We start from the raw sequence: 22,588 nt of genomic DNA, 5'->3' as shown, positions 1-22,588 counted from the left end.
TTAAAATACAACCCCTAACTCCCACCAAAGAACACTTGCTGCTTTTACAGAGGACGTGTTCAGGACATGGTTACTCAAACCACCCAAATTCCAGTTTCAGGAGATCTGATACCCTCTGATGACCTAAGCAGTCACCAGATATGCAGGAAGTACACTTATATACATCTAGACAAAATACTTTTAAAATAAATACATACACTTTTTTGGTGGGTGTTGAGACAGGGTTTCTCTGTGTAGCTCTGGCTGTCCTGAAACTCATTCTTGAATTCACAGAGATCCCCCTGCCTCTGCCTCCCACATGCTAGGATTAAAGGCCTGCACCACCATAGCCTAGCCTAAAAATAAATACATCTTTAAAGAAACAGAATCCCTAAACTTCTCTGCGATTGTCAAAGTAGCCTTGTTATACAGACTCCATGTTTTTCTATTTTGTTTTTTTAAATAAATTTTTATTTGTATTTTATTTACATTGATGTTTTGCCGGAATGTCTGTGTAAGGCTGTCAGATTCCCCAGAACAGGAGTTACAGACAGCTGTGGGCTGCCACGTGCATTCTGGGAATTGAACCTGGATCCTCTGAAAGAGAAGCCAGTGCTCTTAACCACTGAGCCATCTCTCCTGCCCCCCAGACTCCATGCTTTACTTTCAGTTATCTTAAACATTTTTTTCATTTGACATGTCCAACCTTCCTAATTTAAGTTAGTGGAAAACTCACCTGTTGGATCGCCTGTTTGAACCATGAAACCCTTGATGTTCCTATGAAACACACAGCCATTGTAGTAATTACTGGCACAAAGAGCCAAGAAATTCTGAAGAAAATAAAAACAATGATTGAGAAATAGTTTTGGCAGAAACATACTTCAGATAAAGGTCTAGCAGTTAAGAACACTGGCTGCTCTTCCAGAGGGCCCGAGTTCAATTCCCACGCATCCACATGGAAGCTCAGTCCATAGCTGCTGTTCAGGGCATCTGACACTTCATACAAACATCCATGCAGGCAAAACACCAATGCACATAAAATAAAAGTAAATAAATATTTTTTTAAAAAGGTCCAAAGTTTCTGAAAATGCTATCATAGCATATTTAACTCTGACTTTTAGGCTTTAGTTGCTCTCTTCTCTAGGAATAAGTCAATAAGTCTTCAGCAGGCCCTGGGAATCCCTGCATGAACCTGTCCTGTACTCTCCGTATCTTAAGGGCTTGTACTCTTTTGCAGTCAATTTCCTCCCCTTGCCTTTCCCAGCCAGAGTATTAGTGCACTGAGGGCAGGAAAGGTCTCCTGCTCATCACTGTATCCTAGGCAGGGTTGGATAGTCTTTTGACAAATAACTGCATGAATGAAAAATAGTTGACTCTTCCTCCATTTATTGTTATCATTTCAATAGGCTAACTACAGAACAACTCTCTTATATCTTAATTACAATTCCTGAAAAAATGAGGAAAAAGAAAAAGATATTGGACTCATTAAGGGTTACAGGAAAAGCACCTACCTATTTATATAAATTTATTATGGTATGGTATGTATGCAGCATATACATTCATGTGTGTGCAGGTGAGGGAGCCCCTGTGCATACGCAGAATCAAGAGAAGGATGCGTATCCCAATCTGTCACCCTCAGTCTTTTTCCTTTCAGATAGCATCTCTCACTGAAACTGGAGCTAACTGGGGTAGAAGGCCCTGTAGTCCACTTATCTGTCTCTGTGTGTGTGTGTGTGTGTGTGTGTGTGTGTGTGTGTGTGTGTCCCACTGGGGTTACCAGTGAGTGTGACCACCCCATGTTTTCTGTGAGTTCTGGCAATTTGACTCTGGTCCTCAAGCTTGCATAGCAAGCACTCCTCCCTGCTGAGTCATCCCCCAGCTCACCCTCCTTTCTGTTATTTAACTATGACATTGGAGGTAGAAATTAGACCTGCAACGACAGTAAGCTATTCTGGATAGTGGGTTCAAAGAAAGGTTTCTTACTTTCTAGGCTGAATAATTCAATTCAAAGTGGCTGCCCTGTTATATCAGAGTGCTTTGTTTAAGGATGGGTCTCACTATATAGCTCTGCTGGCCTGGAACTCACTCTGTAGACCTCAAACTAAGAGATCCACTGTCCTCTACTTCCTGAGTGCTGGGGTTAAAGGGGCACACCACCATATTAGCTGATTTTTGGGGGGAAGGGGGAGATTTCCAAGACAGGGTTTCTCTGTATTGCTTTGGAGCCTGTCCTGGAACTCGCTCTGTAGACCATGCTGGCCTCGAATTCACAGGGATCCACCTGCCTCTGCCTCCCGAGTGCTGGGATTAGCTGATTTTTAATATGCAAACAGTAATACTCACCTCACATGTTTTGGGTGTCCTCTCACAGAAGACTTCTATTTTGATATCTCCCACATCTGTGTGCAATGTCACAGACTAAAGAAAAGGAGAATGTGAGAACGTGATATTTATTCCAGTAACTATATATAGGTTCTGTATTATTTCTCTGACTGGATATTCAAGATGGCAATCTGATTAAAGACATTAAAGATGACTTGTTTGAACAAAGAGGCTCTGACACATAAGTCATAATCATTCTCCAAATTTATATCAATAGCAAGAAAAAAATTCTAGAAGAAAGCCAGGCGGTGGTGTCACACACCTTTAATCACAGCACTCAGGAGGCAGAGGCAGGCGGATCTCTTGTGAGTTTGAGGCCATCCTGGTCTACAGAGTGAGTTCCAGGACAGCCTCCAAAACAATCCAGAGAAACCCTGTCTCAAAAAAACAAAAAAAAATTTTTGGATGCAAACATTATAGTCAAAAACTTATTTTTACTTTGAATTTGTTATGATTTATTAAAAACAATGGCTACTTTTTTTTTGCTTTGAGACAGGGCAGCCCTGGCTGTTCTGAAACTCACTCTGTAGACCAGGATGGCCTCAAACTCACAGAAAGCCTCTGTGATTAAAGGAGTGTACCACCCCTACCTGGCTTTTATTACTGATCTTTATGTCTCAACACCATTAATATTTAACCGAGAAAATGTTACGGAATTGATTTTTCAAAAACTGCTGCCACCATTTCCTTTAGGTAGTTTAGTTTTGAGAAACAGAGTTAAAAAGCAATTGCTTCATTTGCTAAAAGTTGTCAGCAAATCCAAGTCCTAGTTAGTGGAGCTGGCCACAAGGCTTTCTCACTTGCCTCTTCTTTTCTTGTGGTGTGTGTTGCTTGGTAATTTTACTTCTTTTTTTTTTTTATTTTTGAGGCAGGGTTTGGTAACTTTACTTCTTTCCATTGCTTATTTCACAGACAAACAAACAAAAATCTACTGGAAATTTCCTTTTTTATTTATTTATTGAGTCAGGGCTTGCTATGAAGCCTGGGTTGGCCTCACAGTGGTAGCAATCCTTCTGCCCCAGCCTCCTGTGCCTTCTTCTTGCAACAGTATCTAGGAGTGAGTGTGTCAGGCTGAAGGTGAGGAGAAGTGCTTCACAGAGGAACAGACGCCACTCTCCCTGCCATTCTACCTCAGGGTCTACCTGAGTTGCTCAGATCCGAAGGGAAAGGGCACAATCTGTTTGTTTGCTTATCCATTTCTTTTCCTGTTTTTTTTTTTTTTTTTTTTTTTTTTTTGAGGCAAGAGTGTCGTTATGTAGACCTGGATGGCCTGGAACAGGAACTCCTGGAGACCAGGGTGGGTGTTAAGTCAACCTGAGTGCTGGGATAACAGACCTGTGGAACCACCCTACACTCGTACACACATCTATCTCCCTCCCCTAACTCCCTTCCTCTCTCTTCCTAGACAAGCACTCCACCACAGAGCTACACACTCAGTCCTTGCCTGACTTCCTAAAAAATGTTCACAATTTAAAAACATGTAATGGGCTGCAGACATGGCTTGCCAGTAAGGAGAACTTGTGGCTTTTACAAGAGAACCTGTCAGGTTCCCTGGACCTGCTAGTGCCTCCAGTTCCAGGGAATCCGACGGGGTAAAAACAAGCGAACCACCCAGTTACAAGAATTCTACAATACTTACCATCCTCCCTCTTGATGGTTCCAGGAAGCCTTGCAGAGAAAAACTGAAGGTGAGTTTCTAATCCTAAAAGAGGAATTAGTCCATTTTAACCCTATCTTTCCCACCACACTTGTTCTTCTTTATGGTAGATTTACAACCAAAAGCCTATAACATCCTCTAAATAAATCCTACCACAGAAGTGTTGAGATCCTACCCAACGCAACAAGCATCCCCCCTACCCCCCCCCCGCCCCCCCGAAACACTCTACTTATTTTGCTCATTTTTCTTCAAGGCTCTTACGGTAGGCTAGACATAGTCCCACCTTCCGGTCGGTTGGTCTAGCTAGGCACTGGCGCACCCTTTACCCGGACATCTGTACAATAAATTTCACACTTCACAGTCTTTTTCAAATCCCAGGTCTTACCCTTTTCCCGTAAACCCTCTCTATTTGCTTTCCCTGTGGCAGTGGTCACTAGTAACAGTACATTCTTCAGTCTAAAGTCCCAGAAACACCCTCTCCAGCCCGAGAGTTCACGAGTACCCCAAGAAACAAAACGGTGCCAACGTGGGGTTCAGCATCGAGCGCACGAACAAAAGGAGAAATAGCACGCATAGGAGGATAAATGCCGTTACCCCACACTTGCCCACTTCGCTCAGCACCGCCGCTGCGGAAACAGGAAAGACTCAACCTCAGGTGCCGGCATGCCTGCGGGTTCCAAATGAGAGTTTTTGCCCCACCGGAAGTAGAGCGCGGGGCCCTTTGCAGAGAACACCTACTTCCCCGTCAGTCTCCCCTCAGTACCTCACCTCTCCGCCCCCCATCTAACAGCGAGAGGGCTCTCCAGACAACCACACCAAGGAACAACCCGCTGATGTCCCTGCAACCTCATACAGCGCTCTGGAGTCGGAAGCAAAAACGCACAGGACCACTTCCGCCCAACTTCTTTCCTACATTGCTGGTAACTTCAGGGCGGAGCGGAAGTGACGCACAGGAGAGTTTTCTGGGACTGGTGAGTAGTGGGCGAGGGAAAGGCGCGCGGGGCTATCTGTTCCTCTCGCAGAAGTTGCACGTCAGGGCGGGCTGTAGCGATTACAGGGTGCCACGGAGGATGAGATAGGAGAGATTGGGGCGGAACACTGCCTTGCTACAGGAGGGGCGAGGGTCCTGACTCAAGGATTAAAGCTGTGCCACATGGCCCTTGATTATTCTGGAAAAGACCTTGAACCAGCTCTTTTACTCATATGCTTTATGCCTCAAAGTGCAGAACTGAGCTCTACATAAATACCATTTCCTGTGCTCCGACTCCAGACACGGTTTTACCTGGTTTCTGTATGCTGTCATCCGCACACCTGGTACCTACAAGTGTCCGGCTGGTCCCGTCCTGGATCTGCAGTTCTTCTCGTTCCTTCATGGATCTGAAGGCTCTGCTTTCCTCCTTGAATGACTTTGCATCGCTCTCGTTTGCTGAGAGTTGGGACAATGTGGGATTACTGGTGGAACCAAGCCCTCCCCATACTGTAAATACACTCTTCCTGACCAACGACTTGACCGAGCAGGTCATGGAGGAGGCTCTGCAAAAGAAGGCAGATCTCATTCTCTCCTACCATCCACCGATTTTCCGGGCCATGAAGCACGTAACTTGGAAAACGTGGAAAGAGCGCCTGGTGATCCGGGCACTGGAGAACAGGGTCGCCATCTACTCTCCCCACACGGCCTATGATGCGGCACCCCAGGGAGTCAACAATTGGTTGGCCAAAGGGCTTGGTGAGAAACCTCGTGTCCTTCAATATTTAGTGATTTCGTTACAAATACTTTAAAGTTTTAGAATGTCTTCTTAGTTAAGTTTTCATTGGTAGAGGAAATGGGTTTTTCTAGTTTTATATAGTACTAAAAATAACGTGTTGCTTAAATTTGGTAATTAAGCTTTCTTTGGAATGTATTTATTTTTATATCTGTGGAGTGTTTTTGCCTGCTTGTATATAAGTGCCCCACATGTGCACAGTGCCCACGTAGGCCTAAAGAGGGTGTCGGGTCCTCTAGAGTCAGGGTTACAGTCAGTTGATGAAGGGCTCCAGCGTGGCAAACATGGTGCCAACAGGTTTTGCTTTTTACCTCTCTCCTGCTTGCTAATCTGTTCCATTACATGCCTAAAGCTAGCCCCTGGAATCCACTCCCTTATTTGGCCGATGACTCATTCCAGAGACAAAATACCAAGGTCCAACAATCAAAATCCATTATTTGGCTAACGTGTCCAGTCAGGATTTACCAGCTCCCCCAAGTGCAGACTCCCCTTTTTCTCCTTAAAACCCACTCCTGCAAAAACCACCTGCTTTCTTGCTTGCTTGTGTTGCTCTGGCTGCTCTTGCAGCACCCCCCCTCCCGCCCCTCCAGACTAACAAATCTCCTTTGTGTCTAGAATTTGGTGTATAGTTATGTCCTGTTCTGACTTCAAGGGGGCCAACCTCCCTTACAGCTGTGAAGTGCTGTGTGGATGCTGGGAATCAATCGCAGGATCTCTGCAAGAGCAAATACTGTTCTCCACCACTGAACCAGCTCTCTAGCCCAAGTTTCATTTGAAAAATGAACTATTTATTTATTGAGACTGAAGAATTGGCTCAGCAGTTAAGAAAACATTTTGTTGCTCTTACAGAGGACCTGGGTTCCCAGCACCCACATGGAGGATCACAGCCATCAGTAACTCCAGTCCTAGGGTCACCCATGCCCTCTTCTGGCCTCTGTGGACACACTCATGGTGTATACACATAATACAGGCAAAACACTCATGCACAATAAATAATGAGATAAATAAATCTAAACAAAATCTTTGAAAAATAAAGAAAATTGAAACATTGTAAATTAGGCTTGGTGCAGTATAAGTCTGTACTCCAAAATCTTAACACTTTTAAGAGTCCAGGAAGTTGAGTCAGGAGCACTTGAGTTTCAGGCCAGCCTGAGCTATACAGTCAGTCAATGGCTATATCGAATATCATTCTACCAAAGCTAAAACAAATCTTGGAAGAGTTGTATTTACTAGTGGGTCTCCTGTAACTCAGGCTGGCCTTGAACTTTATGTAAAGGATTGTCCTAATTTGGTTCTTATTGCCCCGATAAACACCATGACCAGTAAGTAGTATCTTGAGAAGGAAAGGATTTGTTTCATCTTCTGTCTCGAAGTCCATCATGAGGGGAGACTAGGGCAGGCGCCTGCAGGCAGGAACTGAAGTAGAAGCCATAGAGGAACGCTGCTGACTGGCTTGCCCCTCGTGGCAGGATTAGCCTACTCAGGGTCCTGGGTTTTCCTACATCAGCCCTTAATCAAGAAATGCCCCACATACTTGCCAAGTGGCAATCTGACTGGGGCATCTTTTTTCATTTGAGGCTTCCTTTTCCTAGGTGACCTTGGTTTGTGACAAGCCGACAAAAGGTAGCCAGCGCAGGGAGGGATGAGTAAGCAGAGCGTGAGTCTTCATTGCTAGGTGGCTTCTTCATGACTGTTCAGTCAGATGACATGGTATCAGTACCCTGGGCTGTGTGAATCAAAGCTCAGGACCTTCAGGAGATGCATTCTAGGTTAGTTACATAGACACTAAGATTTTTGTTTGGTTTGTTGTTTTGTTTTTATTAATTTATTTATCTTTGCTACTATGTGTGACTGTGGGATCACACATTTGTGGAGGTCAGAGAACAGCTTTCAGTTTGGGGTCTTTCCTTCCATCGTGGGTTCTGGGACTGAACTCAGGTCATTAGGCTTAGTATCTCACTGCCCTCCCCCACCCTACCAGAAGAAGGGCCTTACTTTGTAGTTCAGACTGGCCTCAAGCCAGAGAGTCCCCCTGCTTCAGTTTCCCAGTGCTAGAATGAGAGCCACACCCAGCAGAGCATCAGGATCTCACTGAGTGCCTACATCCAGCAATGAGTGTTTTGGAACTCATTTTGGGCTAAAGCATTTTGTTGTTGTTTGTTTGCTTGGGTGTTTTGCTTTTTTTTTTTAAGATAGTCTCACTATGTAGCCTTGAGCCTTGACTGACCTAGAACTTGCTATGTAGACTAGGCTGGCCTCAAACTCATAGAAATCCACCTGCCTCTGTCTCTGCCTCCCCTTTCTCTGGGACTAAAGGTATGCACCACCACACCTGGCCTTGGATTGAAGCCTTGATAATAAAATGGTCTTTATAAAAGTGATCAACATGTATTTGTGATCTATACACTTTAGTCTGAATGAGTAGATTGACCATACAGTGAATAATTCAGTCTTTTTTCTCCAAGATTTTCTGAAATATGAGTCTTTGTGAAAAGAGATTTTATTTTGTCTGTCCTGACCAAATCTTTAGATTATAGCGACTGGCAATGAGCATCTAATGGTTATGTATGAATGGTCACATATATAAACAGGAAAGTGAATTCTGAGACATTTCATACAGATTTTACTTATAGTAGTATATCTCTTTAGTTCGAAAGCACTTCAAAAGTCTTGATTTCCCCACAACTTTTTCTTCAGGAACTTGCACTACCAGGCCCATCCACCCTTCCACAGCTCCTAACTATCCCACAGAGGGAGCTCACCGGCTAGAATTCAGTGTGAACCACACCCAAGACCTGAACAAAGTCATGTCTGCAGTGAAAGGAATTGGAGATGTTTCTGTCACTTCTTTTGCTGCTAGGTACATTATATTCCTCTGGTTTAAAAAAGTGTTTCATGTTATTTATTTAGCATGTGAATTTGTATGGACACGTGCATACCATAGTGGTTGTGTGGAGGTAGGAAGACATCTTGGGGGAAATAGTTCCCTTTTCCCACTCCATGGGTTCCAAGGTTGAAGTCATACAGGCTTGGCAGTAAGAACCTTTCCTTACCCATTGGACAATCTTGCAGCCTCTTCTCTGCTGTTTTGTTTGCTTTAGTTTTTCTTTGAGATAGTTCTCATGATGTATGCAGGCTGGCTGTAAGCTCCTTCCCTTGCCCCCAAGTGTTGGGGTAACAGATATGAGACCACTCCTGGCTATTTTTCTTTTTTAGTTGTATTTGCTTATGTATATGAGAGTTTTTTCTGCACTTATGTCTGTGTACCGTGTATGTGCCTGGGGCCAAGGAGACCAGAAGAGGGCAATGGCTCCCCTGAGACTGGAAACACAGACAGCCGTGAGCCACTAGGTGGGTGCTCTACCAGAGCAGCCAGTGCTCTTAACTGCCAAGCCATCCCTGCAGCCCTACATACAGCGTTTTTAACCCTCCTTGTAACACTAAGAGATAAATGTTTGTACTTTAGCCGGGCGTTGGTGGCACACACCTTTAATCCCAGCACTCGGGAGGCAGGCGGATCTCTGTGAGTTCGAGACCAGCCTGGTCTACAGAGCGAGTTCCAGGACAGCCTCCAAAGCCACAGAGAAACCGTGTCTTGAAAAACCAAAAAAAAAAAAAAAAAAAAAAAAAGTTTGTACTTTAAAGGATGTAGCCAGACCCTACTGATGTTATTAATATAAGGCTCAATTTTATCAGTTTCCAGTAAAACAGTGGTTCCCAAGCACTCGAAAAACAAGTGAAAGTGTCTCTGATAAGGTCCATCACTTGGCCATTAAAGTTAGGGGAAGAGATACTCTCAATTAATTCATTCTAATGCCCATGGAAGCATCAGGAAAGAAAAGGATTGGGGTATATCAGTGGTAGAGCACATGCCTACAATGTATGGGGCCCTGGTGATTCTTAGCACTGGAAGGAAGGGAGGGAGGGAGGAAGGAAGGAGACAGGGAGGAAGGAAGGGGAGAGGGAGGGAGGGAGGGAGGGAGGGAGGGAGGGAGGGAGGGAGGGAGGGAGGGAGGGAGGGAGGGAGCAAAGGATGGGCTGGTGAGATGGCTTAGTGGGTAAAAGTACATACTACCAAGAGTGATGACCTGAGATCAGTCCCTGGGACTCACATGGTGGAAAGAGAATCCATTCCTGCAAGTTGTCCTCTGATCTCCACATGCCCAAATGCGCATGACCTCCCCCCCCCATGTAATTAAAACAAAAAACAGGAAAGGAGAGGCACCAAGATACACAAAGGTAGGCCTTAGCAATTGGTTTTTAAAACAAAGATGAAGACTTTTTATTAAACTTGAAATCTGCATAGGGCTACAAGAGGAGATCGACTTGATGCATGGATTATCTGTGTTTTGTCTTGTAAAAGGGTCTCACTATTTAGTTCATGCTGACCTCAAACTCACAGCTCTTCTGCCTGAGTGTCTAAAATACTGTGATTACAGGTGTGTATCTCCACACCCAGTGAAATAATGGCTTTTATTATTATTTTATGTGCATTGGTGTTTTGCCAGCATACATGTCTGGGTGAGAGTGTTGGATTTCCTGTAATTGGAGTTACAGAGTGTTGTGAGCTGTCATGTGGGTGCTGGGACTTGAACCTGGGTGCTCTGGAAGAGCAGCCAGTGCTCTTAACCATTGAGCCATCTCTCCAGTCCCCAGAATAATTGTTAAGTATAGATTTCTTTTGGTTTGTGCATTGTAGACAACCATTTTCCCACTGAGCTACATCCCCCTGCATTAAATATAGATTTTTTTTATTGTAAAATCACTACAAATATCCTATAGCAGCTTGAGGACAATTTGTACAATCTAAAAACAAACAAATAGAACTTTGAATAGTTTTAAATCACTGGAGTTACTCTGCCACATAGAAATAACATGCAAATCAAAAAGAAATAAGTTGAAAATAAGTGAGCTGGGTGGTGGTGGCACACGTTTTTAATCCCAGCACTTGGGAGACAGAGAGGCCAGCCTGGTCTACAGAATGAGTTCTAGGGCAGCCAAGGCTACACCAAGTAACCCTGTCTTGAAAACCACCCCACTGTTGTGCTCAAATTGCAAAAATCCCCAGAGATCACCAGGAAGACAGACCCACTAAACTGCAAAAGCAAGGTTTTAATTGTTTATCCAACCATGACAGGGACCCTGTCTAGCAAGCTGAAGCAGTAGCCTCCAGAGGGAGTGAAGTTCCCTGTCTATCTACTGCTAGGTTTTAAAGACAGAAGTTACAGGTTTACATCAGTAGGTACAGACGGGTTGGATTCTGATTGGTTGACATTTGGGAACAATTAGGAGAATTTCTCAAAGTCATATTTTGGCATGAAATACCTGTGTACCAATTATTCTCATTGGCCAGTGCTGAGAGGGACATTCTGTGGTTTCTATGACTTTGTCTTATTACTTGCAGGTGGCCTGTTGTACATAGATACCAATAGTTTTTATAACTGTATCCTGGAGACTACAGGGGAGGTTTTGTTTGTGGCCAAACAGTTCCCAGGAACCAAGTATCTAAGAGGCTTGGGGTGGAGTCTGGAGTTTCTTTGTGTTCAGTTTTGGCCCTAAGCTCCCGGAGGCCAGAGGATCTGGAGTTTCCTTCTGTCAGAGGCCCTAGTGTCTTTTTTGTAGCCTGTCTTGGCTGCTAAAGCAGGGGCTGAGTGAGGGTCTGGTCCCTTCATTTCTAGAAGTAGTCTTTGAGTTTAGATTACCCCTTTCATCCACCACACACACACACACACACACACAAAAAAAAGCCAAAAGTTCAAACAATAGCTTTCAAGATAGCTCTGTGAGTAAAGGTGCTTGCTGCTGAGCCTCGTCCTGAGTTTGATCCCAGTACCCACATGGTAGAAGGAGAGAACCAAGTCCCAAAAGTTATCCTCTGACTTCCACACATACACACATACAATAAATCAATAAAAGACTCTCGATCCAAATAATCCTTGCCCTTGTTTATAGACAACTGGGTACTTCTGGCCTCCAACTTTTGATCCTTTGGCCTCAGCCTTCCAAGTATCGGGATATAGGCGTGTGTCATTCCGCCCAGGTGAGAAGTAGGTTTCCTTCCAAACATACATAGATAGGAATATAAAGAGATATGGTTTTATTTTACTTATTTTGTTTTACATTTTGGGTTTTTATTTTTTTTTTGGTTTTGTTTTTTTGTTTTTTTGAGACAGGGTTTCTTTGTATTGTTTTGGAGGCTGTCCTGGAACTCACTCGGTAGACCAGGCTGGTCTCGAACTCACAGAGATCCGCCTGCCTCTGCCTCCCGAGTGCTGGGATTAAAGGCGTGCGCCACTAATGCCCGGCTATTTATTCATTTTTTACACAGGGTCTCAGCAATTTACTATAATCCTCTGGCGGTCCTGGGACTTCCTATATAGCCCAGGCTGGCCTCAAACTAACAGAGATCTGCCTGCCTCTGTTCCTGGAGTGCTGGGACTAAAGGCGTCCACCACCACACTGGGCATACACATTATTTTCTTACCAATGACATGCTGTGGGTGCTGGAAACTGAACTCTGGTCCATTTTTGCAAAAGCACATGCATTCTTAATAGCTAAGCCACCTGTCCCATTGCTTCAGCCCATTTGTTTGTTTGACTTTATCTTTTTTGTTTTGTTTATTGATTTTCTTTCTGAGACAGGGTCTCTTCTATGTAGCCCTAGCTGTTATATAGACCAGGCTGGTTTATTTGACTTTAAGATAGCTTGAGTCTCATGTAGCCCAGGTTGACCTCTAATTCCTGATCTTGCTTCTACTTTCCAAGTCCTGGGATTATAGTCATGTGCTACCTCACCAGGTTACCTTTTAAGGCATCTTTTATTTCTAGAATTGTACGATCAATAGAACTCTGTTTTGTTTTTGTTTGGAGGCAAGTTTTGGCTATATGGTGCAGTCCAGCCTTAAAGTCACCATAGTCCTTCTGCCTTAGCCTCCTGAGTGGTGGAATTATAGGCACATGGACCCATGCTTGCCTGTAAGACTCTTCATAACACTTTGTTTTGAGAATCCCTAGAGTGCTGTTTCTCAGAATGTGGCTCAAGGACTTTATGGGCACTTAATGTAAATGCAGATTTGTGGCTTATTTTCTATTCTGTGTAATATGTATGCAGTGATTGAAAATTACCCTCAGTGGGTGAAGACACTTGCTGCCAAGCCTAATGGGACTTGATTTTGATCCCTGGGACCTGCATGGTAGAAAGAGGAAATCAACTCCTACAAGTTGTCCTCTGATCCACACCAATACCATGTCATGCGTGGACACACACACACACACACACGTGCATGCACACATACATGTAAAAAAAATTTTCCATTTTCCCTATCTCTGACTATAGATGTTCTGTTTTACTGGACATGTTGAAGGATTTAGCTACTTATTTTAAGCTGGTGGGTTTAAGATGTCAGGGTTCTGAGGCAGCTACAGTTTGAGAACAATGTATTAGTTGGGATTAAGCAAATTCTGCCGATCACATCTTTGGTACCATATAAATCTTTATAGCAGGTGATAGACTGCCAGGTATTTAAAATACTTTATCCTAGTCAAGCAGTGATTTTTTTTTTCTAGATGTGATGATGAGGAACAAACACGGGTCAGTCTGAACTGTACTCAGACAGCTTTGATGCAGGTGCTAGCTTTTCTCTCGCAGAACAGACAACTTTATCAGAAAACTGAAATTCTTTCCCTGGAGAAGGTAAGAATTTCCCTCTGCCCTCATGGTGCCAAGCATTTTAACAGTTGTGTGGATGCATGCCTGGCGTGCAGATTGTGTGTGTGTTTAATGTGTGGGTGTTGGCAGGTTGCATTACTATTGTTCTTGTGCTGCAAATTCATTTGTAAACTGTTAAATCACACAGCCATCAAGGGCCAGCAAGATGGCGCAGTAGGTAAAGGTGGTTGTGGTTCAAGCCTGGCAACCTGAGTTTGAGTCATAGAACTCATGGAGGAAGGAGTGCTGACTGCATGTGCCCAGCAACCACATGGTAGCTCACAACCATCTGTAATGAGATCTGGTGCCATCTTCTGGCCAGCAGGTATATATGAAGACAGAACACTGCACAACAAATAAATAAACAAACAAATAAATAGATAGATAAATACATTTTTAAGAAAGAAAAAAGTTGTGTAGTTGGGTTTACAATTTCAATGGGTTAGAGATGGCAGAGAAAAGGCATGGCAGCATAAACAGCTGATAGCTCATATCTTGATCTACAAATAGGAAGCAGAGAAGGGAGTGGGAATGGCTTTGTTGTGCCCAAGTGGCGAAGATCCCCAAAGACCACCAGAGAGACAGACCCACTGAACTGCAAAAGCAAGGTTTATTGTTCATCCAACCATGACAGGGACCCCGTCTAGCTGATGCAGACAGTTAGTTCCCTGTCTACTGCTACGTTTTAAAGACAAAAGTTACAGGATTACACCAGTAGGTATGGTTGGTTTCTGATTGATTGACATTTGGGAACAATTAGAATTTCTCAAAGTCATATTTTGGCATGAAATACCTGTGTACCAATTATTCTCATTGGTCAGTGCTGAGAGGGAACATTCTGTGGTTTCAATGGCTTTGTCTTGTTACTTGTAGGCAGATACCAAGTTTTCAGAACTGTATCCTGAGAATGCAGGGGAGGTTTTGGTCTCTCCTGGAGTTTCTTTTGTGACCAAAAAGTTCCCAGGAACCAAGTATCTAGGAGGCTGGGGGGGAGGGGACCTGGCGTTTCTTTGTGTTCAGTTTTGGCCCTAGGCTCCGGGAGGACAGAGGATCTGGAGTTTCTTTGTGACATGTGCTGAGTCAGAGGTCTACATGGCTTTTCTGTAGCCTGTCATAGCTGCTAAAGCAGGGGTCTGAATGAGGGTCTGGTCCCTTCAGGCTTGAGTCTTTTGAAACCTCAAAGCCTGCCCCCAGTGACCTCTAACCAGGCCACACCTCCACATCTTTCCTACCAACTGGGGACCAAGTATTCAAGCATCTGAGCCTTTGGGATAGAGCTATTTTCACCCAGACCACCACATTCCACTTTGTTGGCCCCCATAGGCTCAAGGCCATGTTGTCAGGAAAAATGCATTTAATCCAACTTCAAAAGTCCCCATAGTTCACAGTCTTGACACTTTTTTAAAAATATTTATTTATTATGTATACAGTGTTCTGCCTGCATGTATACCTGCAGGCCAGAGAGGGCACCAGATCTCATTACAGATGACTGTAAGCCATCATGTGGTAGCTGGGAATTGAACTCAGAACCTCTGAAAGATCAGAAAGTGCTCTTATCCTCTGAGCCATCTCCAGCCCCCAGTCTTAATACTTTTTTAAAGTCCTAAGTCCAGTATCTTTTCTGAGTGTCTTGATTAGGGTTTTACTGCTGTGAAGAGATTCCATGACCACAGCAACTCTTTCTTTTTTGTTTTTATGAGACAGGGTTTCTCTGTATTGTTTTGGAGGCTGTCTGTGCAGCCCGGCCTTGAACTCACAGAGATCCACCTGCCTCTGCCTCCCGAGTGCTGGGATTAAAGGCGTGCACCACCACCGCCTAGCCACAGCAACTCTTAAAGAAAGACATTTAACTAGGCTTGCTTATAGGCATGGCTTTTCTTTTACAAGTTTACAAAATGGCTTCTCAGGGCCTCCATGTAAGGAGGTCACACACTTGGCTTCAGTGGCTCTCCCTAACCACAGAGGAAGATTTCTTGACATCTATATTAGCGTACCCTTCCTGACCCTAAAGCCGGAACTCCATGGACAACACTGCCAAGTTCAGCAGCTCACTGGAGGTGGGACTTGAGCCCTTGAATCACATCTGCAAAAACTTTGGTGATTGTTGCTTTTTAGGAGCAGAAAATCCCTTATGCGTTTTCACAAGTCGGAAGTTTAGCTGCGTGGGGTCTTCCCCTGAGGGCACCCTGCCACCCTTCCACATCAGGCTTCTCCCTATCTCTTGGCTCAAGCATTAAATTTCCTAGTTTCAAACTACATTTTTTATTTCTTTTTGCCCTGCTTGCTCAGTTCCACTGTAGATGGGCATAAGAGTGATAACCAATTGGCAGGCTATCTTGAAATCTTTACCAAAACTTTTGATTTAACCTCAGGCAGATTTTTAGAACAAGAGCAGAAAACAGCCACATTCTTTGCCACGTATCGGAAGAATAGTGTCACCAGTCAGTGGGAGCCCACTCCTTTAATCCCAGCACTGGGGAGGCAGAGGCTGGTGGATCTCTATTGAGTTGGAGGCCAGCCATGTGGGTGCTGGGACCCACACCCAGGTCTTCTGCAAGAGCAGCAAGTGTACTTAATTGCTAAGCCCTCTCTCCAGTCCCTTTTGTCATTCCTTTGTTTCCATAGCAGTAGCACCTACCTTGAATTTAAAAACTTACCTTTGATAGTGTTAAATATCTAGCAGGGCCAAGCGGTGGTGTCAAATGCCTTTAATTCCAGCATTTGGGAGGCAGAGGCAGGAGGATCTCTATGAATTGGAGACCAGCCTGGTCTAGTGTGAGTTCCAGGACAGCTGGAACCCTGTCTTGAAAAGTAAAATCAATCAAACAAAATATCTAGCAGGTGTGTGTGAGCTCCCAGAGGTTAGATTTGTACCCTCAACTTAGGCTTACGCTACCACAAGCGTATGTACATTGATCTTACTGACTCCAGCTGCTGTGTGCATTTCTTAGGACTGGGGATGATAATGCGTCTAACTTAAGTTTTTCTTCAGCCTTTGCTTCTGGATACTGGAATGGGACGGTTGTGTACATTGGATCAATCTGTCTCCCTGGCAACAATGATAGAGCGAATCAAAGAACACCTAAAGCTCTCTCATCTTCGCTTAGCTCTTGGAGTAGGGAAGACCTTAGGTAAGCATCTTTCATCATCTAGCAGATCTGCTGTGCCTTTGGGCAGATTTTGGTTTTGGTTACTTTTGACATCTAATCTCATAGAGCATAAGATGGCTTCAAACTCCTTTTGCCTCTATCTCTCAAGTACTGGGATTACAGGTGTGTCCTGCTTTTATTCATGTAAGTAATAGAGAACATGTTAGCAGCTCAGGGTCATAACCAGTTTACTTTGTCAACCAGGGTGGGCTGGGCTGTGATGTGGAATATATCTCCCGAGCCTAAATGATAGTTTATTTCCTAGTTTTCTGTGTTCATCCCCAGTCAGCACTGGAAGCATGTTAATTATCAACTGGTTATTGTTGCAGCAGGAATAGGGGGTTTTAAATCATTAGGTAAAAATTCTAGACTTGGCTGTGGTCCACACCTGAGCTCCTGCCTTTAAAAAGGAGAGGAAGAGGTACCTAGTATATGTGTAACATACTGTTTTTGTTTTGTTTTTTAAGATTTCGTTAACTTGAAGTGTTTGTGTGTGTTATCCGACCCCCTGGAGCTGGTGACAGGTAGTTGTGAGCCACCAGATATGGGTGCTGGGAAGCAAACTTGGGACCTTTGGAAGAGCAGCAAGTGCTTTTAAACTGACCGTCCATCTCACCTGCTCTGCGTTTCTCTTCTTTTTTTTTTTTTTTTTTTTTTTGGTTTTTCGAGACAGGGTTTCTCTGTGGCTTTGGAGGCTGTCCTGGAACTCGCTCAGTAGACCAGGCTGGTCTCGAACTCACAGTGATCCGCCTGCCTCTGCCTCCCTGCGTTTCTCTTCTTTAACTTGGCCTCTGGCACTGTCTGCAGACCCAGCTGAGGTTTGTTATTAGCACTGGGCAAAGCTGGGAGTGCAACAAACACTGCTATTACTCAAGACTCAGGGTCTGTGCATCCAAAGAATAATGAATGCCCTTGTCTTGTGTTCTCTGTAGAGTGCCAATGATGGATCTGTTTGCCTACATTTAAAAATTGTTTTTGGAGCTGGGCTTGCTGGCACACATGCCTGTAATCTGAGCATTTGTGGAGCTGAGGCAGGAATGAGAACTAGTTTTGCCCAAGTTCAAATTTTGGCTAGCCCTGAATTTAGGGTTATCCTCACACATGCTGGGATTATAGGCATGTGCCAGCACCAGACTCCCTGTCTCTCTCCCTCCCCTCTCTCTCCTTACCACCTAATCCTGCCCCCCACCCATCTCTGTCTCTATTTAGGTTTTTTGAGACAGGGTTTCTTTGTGAAACAACCCTGGCTGTTCTGGAACTTGCTCTGTAGACCAGGCTGGCCTTAAATGTACAGAGATCTGTCTGCCTCTGCCTCCCAAGTGCTGGGATTAAAGGGGTGCCTCCACTACATCCATTTTTAAATCAAGACAGCATAATTCATACACTGGTGAAGAGACTAGTCCATCTACATTAGGGTTGGGGTTTGTAATACAAGTTGTAGTACTGAACTGAAAGGGGTATGTCCTTCCATAATAACACCTCTTGCTTTTGTCTTGAAGAGTCCCCAGTTAAAATTGTGGCCCTGTGTGCTGGCTCTGGAGGCAGCATCCTACAAGGAGTAGAGGCTGACCTTTACCTCACAGGTAGGACCATTTCTGGGTCTCTTCCTCAACCTTGCTTTATTTCTTAACATTCAAAACTAGCAGATTCAGGGCTGTGCCTGGCACAGGTTGAAGTGTAATCAATATCCTTTTCCCTTTCATTTCTATGTTTGTTTTTGTGGTACAGAGTGTTGAACCCAGAGCCTCCTGTATGCCAGCAAGCATTACTCTACCAAGCTATGCCACCAACCCCTACTAAGTGTTCTGAACTTGAACGAAACAGGAATCAAATCAAATTGAAGACATACTGTGTTGTCTCTAGAGGGGAAACATTACTTGACAATCCATTTGTTTGCTCCCCCAAAATGATTTCAGCTGGTATTTCCTTAACAACTTTTTTTTAGATTTCATGTTAGCTAATGGGATGCTTCTGCCTTTTACCTGGACTGGAAGTTCCTTTTTAGTCCCAAAGCAGGGTATCAGTTCTGTCAGGTCAAGTTCTGAAATCTTTCTAGAACCTTCCCTTATCTGTACTCAAGCATATATCCTACCTGAAGTACTGCATTGTGCCTCCCATGGTCCCAAAATTATTTTTTATTGTTCTCTTTAGAGGTCTTATTTTCTTGTAGAACTCAGAAGACAACTTTTGGGAGTTGGTTCTCACCATGTGGATTCCTCAAACTGACCTTGACTTGTCAGCTTGAGGGCAAGTGCCCTTAGCCACTGAGTCATCTCACTAACCAGCCAAGGTCTCAGTGGGTAGTCCTGGGGAGCCTGGAACTCCTCTGGTAGACCAGTGAGTTGACTCTCCCATGTGTCCAGGTGAAGCCTAAGTGGGGCATCCTCTCATGCCGCCTTGTGCCTAAGAGCTTTCTGTGTCCAGCGCCTTTTTCTTGTCCCCTGCTTTGTACTTCTAGTGACGAGCAAATAAAACAAAACCCACCCTAAGATTTTTCTGACACTGTTCTCCCACAACTCCCCTAATCCTTGTTTCTTTGTTCTGACTTCCGCCTGCATTTCTGGCAGAGAACATGGCTATTTTTTGACTCTTAGGCTTCCCACTCTGCCCTCAAGGACATAATCTAAAAGACACTGCTTGTTTGAAGACGGGATCTCACTATTCAATCCTGGGAGAAGGCAAGGAGGACCTCTAGGCTTTACCCATCAGCCAGCCTAGATGATTGCTGAGCTCTGTGTTCAATATGACTTCGTCTAAAAATATAAGGTGGAGAGAAAATTAGTAAAGTATTCATTTCCCACGTTCAAATAGGGAAATGTCCTTGTTCTGAGATGTGGCAAGGAGCTGTGGAGTAAGTAAGTGTCAGCACGTCTGCGCTTCTCACCCCAGAGGCACACATAAGCCTTTACATACACACGGAAAGCTCGACTTAGTCATGACGCTGTCCTCAGACCAAGCAGAGATGAAGGAAGCTGAGTTAAAGAATAGTGGGGAGGCTGAGCGCAGTGGGGTGAGCATCAGGACTGCCTTGGAGAATCTTGACTTCAGCTTGAGGAACTATGGTGATTCTTTACCTGGGCACTGTTCGGAGATAAAGGTAGAGGACTAAAGGCATTTTAAAGTGCCTTCCCCCTGTGCAACTGCATCTGGACCTACATATCTACCTCTGCTACTTAGAGTAGTAAAAAGTGAGATAAAGGCCTCTAAGATCACACCCTAGGGTCAACCCTCTAACCACTTCCATTGCCGCTTCTCCTGGATCTATGGTTTACTATCGAGCACTATCTTGTTTTTTAAAAAAGTACACATTACTTATACGTGATGGGTTTCATTATGACCCGTTCACACGTGTATACTTTGAACAAACTCTTGTCCTCCCAATCCTGCTCATCCCTCTCCTCTTCCTTCCCGACGTTCCTATTCTCTTATGATCCAGTGACTTTCATTAGAGTTGCTCACACCTCCTTTGTCCTCCATGGGCACCCACACATGCATGACATGTACTCACAAACACATATGCACAGCTAAAACAAACAAATCTAGCACTTAGGAATTACACAGTAATTGTACACAAGATAAATTCAAGCAATTCCAAAATACTAAGACATTTTAAGGGTGCTTGCATACAAATTATTCCTAACAGTGAATTGATACTATTGTGTAGAGTTGAAAATAGCTCACTTTCCCAAGAACAACACTTTTCTTTAAAAACAAAAAACAAACATTTATTTATTTCTTTTATGGTGCTCTATCTGCATGCTAGAAGAGGGCCATAAGCCACCATGTGGGTGCTGGGAGTTGAACTCAGGACCTCTGGAAGAACAGTCAGTGCTCTTAACTGTTGAGCCATCTCTTCAGCCCCCCACTTTTATTTTTACATTTAAAAAAATTAACGGTGGTGGCGGACGCCTTTAATCCTAGCACTCCAGAAGTAGTGACAAGCCGATGTCTTGTGAGTTCGAGGCCAGCCTGGTCTACAAGAGCTAGTTCCAGGACAGCCTCCAAAGCCACACAGAAACCTATCTCGAACCCCCCCCCAAAATTTAGCTGGGATTTGACAGTGCACTCCTTAAATCCCATGACTCGGGAGCCAGAAGCAGGAGGATCTCTGTGAGTTCAAAGCTAGCCTGGTCTACAGAACAATTTCCAAAACAGCCAGGGCTACACAGGGAAACCCTGTCTCAAAAAAAACAAAACAATTTTTATTTTTAATGGCTTTATGTCTGTAAACACTGATTAAAGTTTAATTTTCTATAAACCAAATTGTACATAACACATACACAGGCACACACGCTATTATTTCAAAAGTTTCATATGTACTAATCATCTTATTCTCTCCTCCCCCACAATATTTTTGGTTTTAAAAATTCAGAACATATTTGAGTTTTCTCTGTATCTTTTCACAGCTCTGGCTTTTCACAGCTCTGGCTGTCCTGGAACTCTCTCTGTAGACCAGGCTGGCCTCAAACTCAGAGACCTGCTCTACCACTGCCCGGCCAAAATAACTAACAAGGCATTTTTCCTTTGGTGACTTATTTGTTGACAGGGTTGCCTATAACCCACAGCTACCTCAAACTATGTAGCTGGGGCTGGCTTTGGACTCTTTTTTTTTTTTTTTTTTTTTTGGTTTTTTGAGCTTTGGAGGCTGGCCTAGAACTAGCTCTTGTAGACCAAACTAGCCTCCAACTCACAGAGATCCACCTGCCTCTGTCTCCCAAGTGCTGGGATTTAAGGCGTACGCCACCACCGCCCGGTTTACAAACTGTTTGAGTAACACAAGCAATAAGAGAAAAATTCTACACGTGGACTCATGTGACAAGGTATGGTAAAAATGCTGGCCAGGCAGTTCAAGCCAGCTCCAAAGCTACAGAGAAACCCTGTCTCTAAAACAACAACAAAATGCTGGCAGTCAAAATACTATATGATACTATCTTCAGGCCATGAAAATAAAGTATAGATGAAATATAAGATGGAATTCATATTTTGGGCTCAAGGATAAATACACTTGCTTTGCAAACCTTATGACTAGACTTCAATTCCAGCTGCCACAAGGGAGGACAGAACTGACTTCTGAAAGCTGATCTCTGACCTTCGCACATGCACCAGGCACATTTGTGCATGCACGCACACACACAGCAGCACACCATCTGTCTTCTCTCCCATTCCTGTATACTTGCTCCTAACACAGACATGACTCAGCACCATGAAGTCATATGGGCAGCAAACGCAGGACCTTGTGCACACGAGGCAAGCATTCTATGTCTGATCACACCATAGCCCCCCTCGGTTTCCGTGCTCAAGAGCAGTGTGGCATTGCATCCATTCCTTCAGAATACAAACATGGGCTTTCTGCTGCAGTGGCTCAGGGTGCATAGATTCTGTATCTAATATTTAAGAAGTTGTTCTTTCCTCTTTTGACAGGGGAAATGTCCCACCACGATGTTCTGGATGCTGCCTCCAAAGGAATAAATGTTATTCTTTGTGAACATAGCAACACTGAACGAGGTTTCCTTTCTGATCTTCAACAAATGCTGGGTGTTCACTTGGAGAATAAGATTAATATTATTCTGTCTGAGACAGATAGGGACCCTCTTCATGTGGTTTAAAATGCACATCATGGTGACACAAGATACACATCATTTGGATTGAAGTAGGAAGAGTTGGTGTCGTCTTTCTGCACAAGTATATTCGAACAACATTTTCAGCTCATCGGTCTGGCTCATTAATGTTATAGTTTATAATGTAAAACCCATGTGTAAAGAGTACAATAAAGACAAATACACATTATAATCTTGGAAAAGGTGACTAAAACCTGTAGATAGCCAGGTATTTTTTGTTTGGTTGCTTATTTTTGACAAAACCTCATGTAACCCTCTACCTCACTATTTAGCCTTGGACTTTTGATCCTCATGCCCACCAAATGCTGGGGTTAATAAAGACATTCACTTGA

General features: G+C 43.9%; 2 protein-coding genes across 15 annotated transcripts in view; one reads left to right on the top strand and one right to left on the bottom strand.

Moving 5' to 3' along the window:
- Ppil3 (peptidylprolyl isomerase like 3) overlaps positions 1-4,937 on the bottom strand; it is a 12,428-nt gene extending 7,491 nt beyond the window's left edge. Inside the window, exons 1-5 of one of the 13 annotated variants that reach the window (XM_040753574.1) lie at positions 4,872-4,937; positions 4,613-4,685; positions 4,001-4,029; positions 2,323-2,397; positions 716-809 (exon numbers count right to left, since the gene is read on the bottom strand). In XM_040753574.1, coding sequence (XP_040609508.1) covers positions 716-809; positions 2,323-2,397; positions 4,001-4,003 — 172 coding nt within the window. In that variant the 5' untranslated portion in view covers positions 4,004-4,029; positions 4,613-4,685; positions 4,872-4,937. Of the gene's footprint in view, positions 1-715; positions 810-2,322; positions 2,398-4,000; positions 4,064-4,403; positions 4,539-4,612; positions 4,745-4,781 lie in introns of those variants that run through there. The other 12 variants (XM_040753564.1, XM_040753576.1, XM_040753565.1 and 9 more) reach the window with 12 other exon arrangements.
- Nif3l1 (NGG1 interacting factor 3 like 1) lies at positions 4,870-22,588 on the top strand. Of its 2 annotated transcripts, XM_005070610.4 has the most exons (7): positions 4,870-4,989; positions 5,289-5,744; positions 8,479-8,641; positions 13,348-13,474; positions 16,482-16,620; positions 18,138-18,221; positions 22,060-22,588. In XM_005070610.4, the coding sequence occupies exons 2-7, from the start codon at positions 5,312-5,314 to the stop codon at positions 22,242-22,244; spliced, it is 1,131 nt and encodes a 376-aa protein (XP_005070667.1). In that variant the 5' UTR covers positions 4,870-4,989; positions 5,289-5,311; the 3' UTR covers positions 22,245-22,588. The 2 variants fall into 2 exon arrangements, with proteins under 2 accessions (XP_005070667.1, XP_012969231.3); XM_013113777.3 differs by lacking the exon at positions 4,870-4,989 and having other exon boundaries at positions 4,996-5,744.

This window comes from Mesocricetus auratus, unplaced genomic scaffold, assembly GCF_017639785.1.
Source record: "Mesocricetus auratus isolate SY011 unplaced genomic scaffold, BCM_Maur_2.0 Super-Scaffold_100010, whole genome shotgun sequence".
NCBI lineage: Eukaryota > Metazoa > Chordata > Mammalia > Rodentia > Cricetidae > Mesocricetus > Mesocricetus auratus.
The sequence above is the reverse complement of the archived record's forward strand: the minus strand, read 5'-3'. Positions and strand labels throughout refer to the sequence as shown.

Coding starts and splice junctions, on each gene's coding strand:
- Nif3l1 (XM_013113777.3), top strand. CDS start 5,222: ATGCTTTATGCCTCAAAGTGCAGAACTGAGCTCTACATAAATACCATT. Junction 5,745..8,478: donor TTGGTTGGCCAAAGGGCTTG/GTGAGAAACCTC, acceptor CTTTTTCTTCAG/GAACTTGCACTACCAGGCCC. Junction 16,621..18,137: donor TGGAGTAGGGAAGACCTTAG/GTAAGCATCTTT, acceptor TTTGTCTTGAAG/AGTCCCCAGTTAAAATTGTG.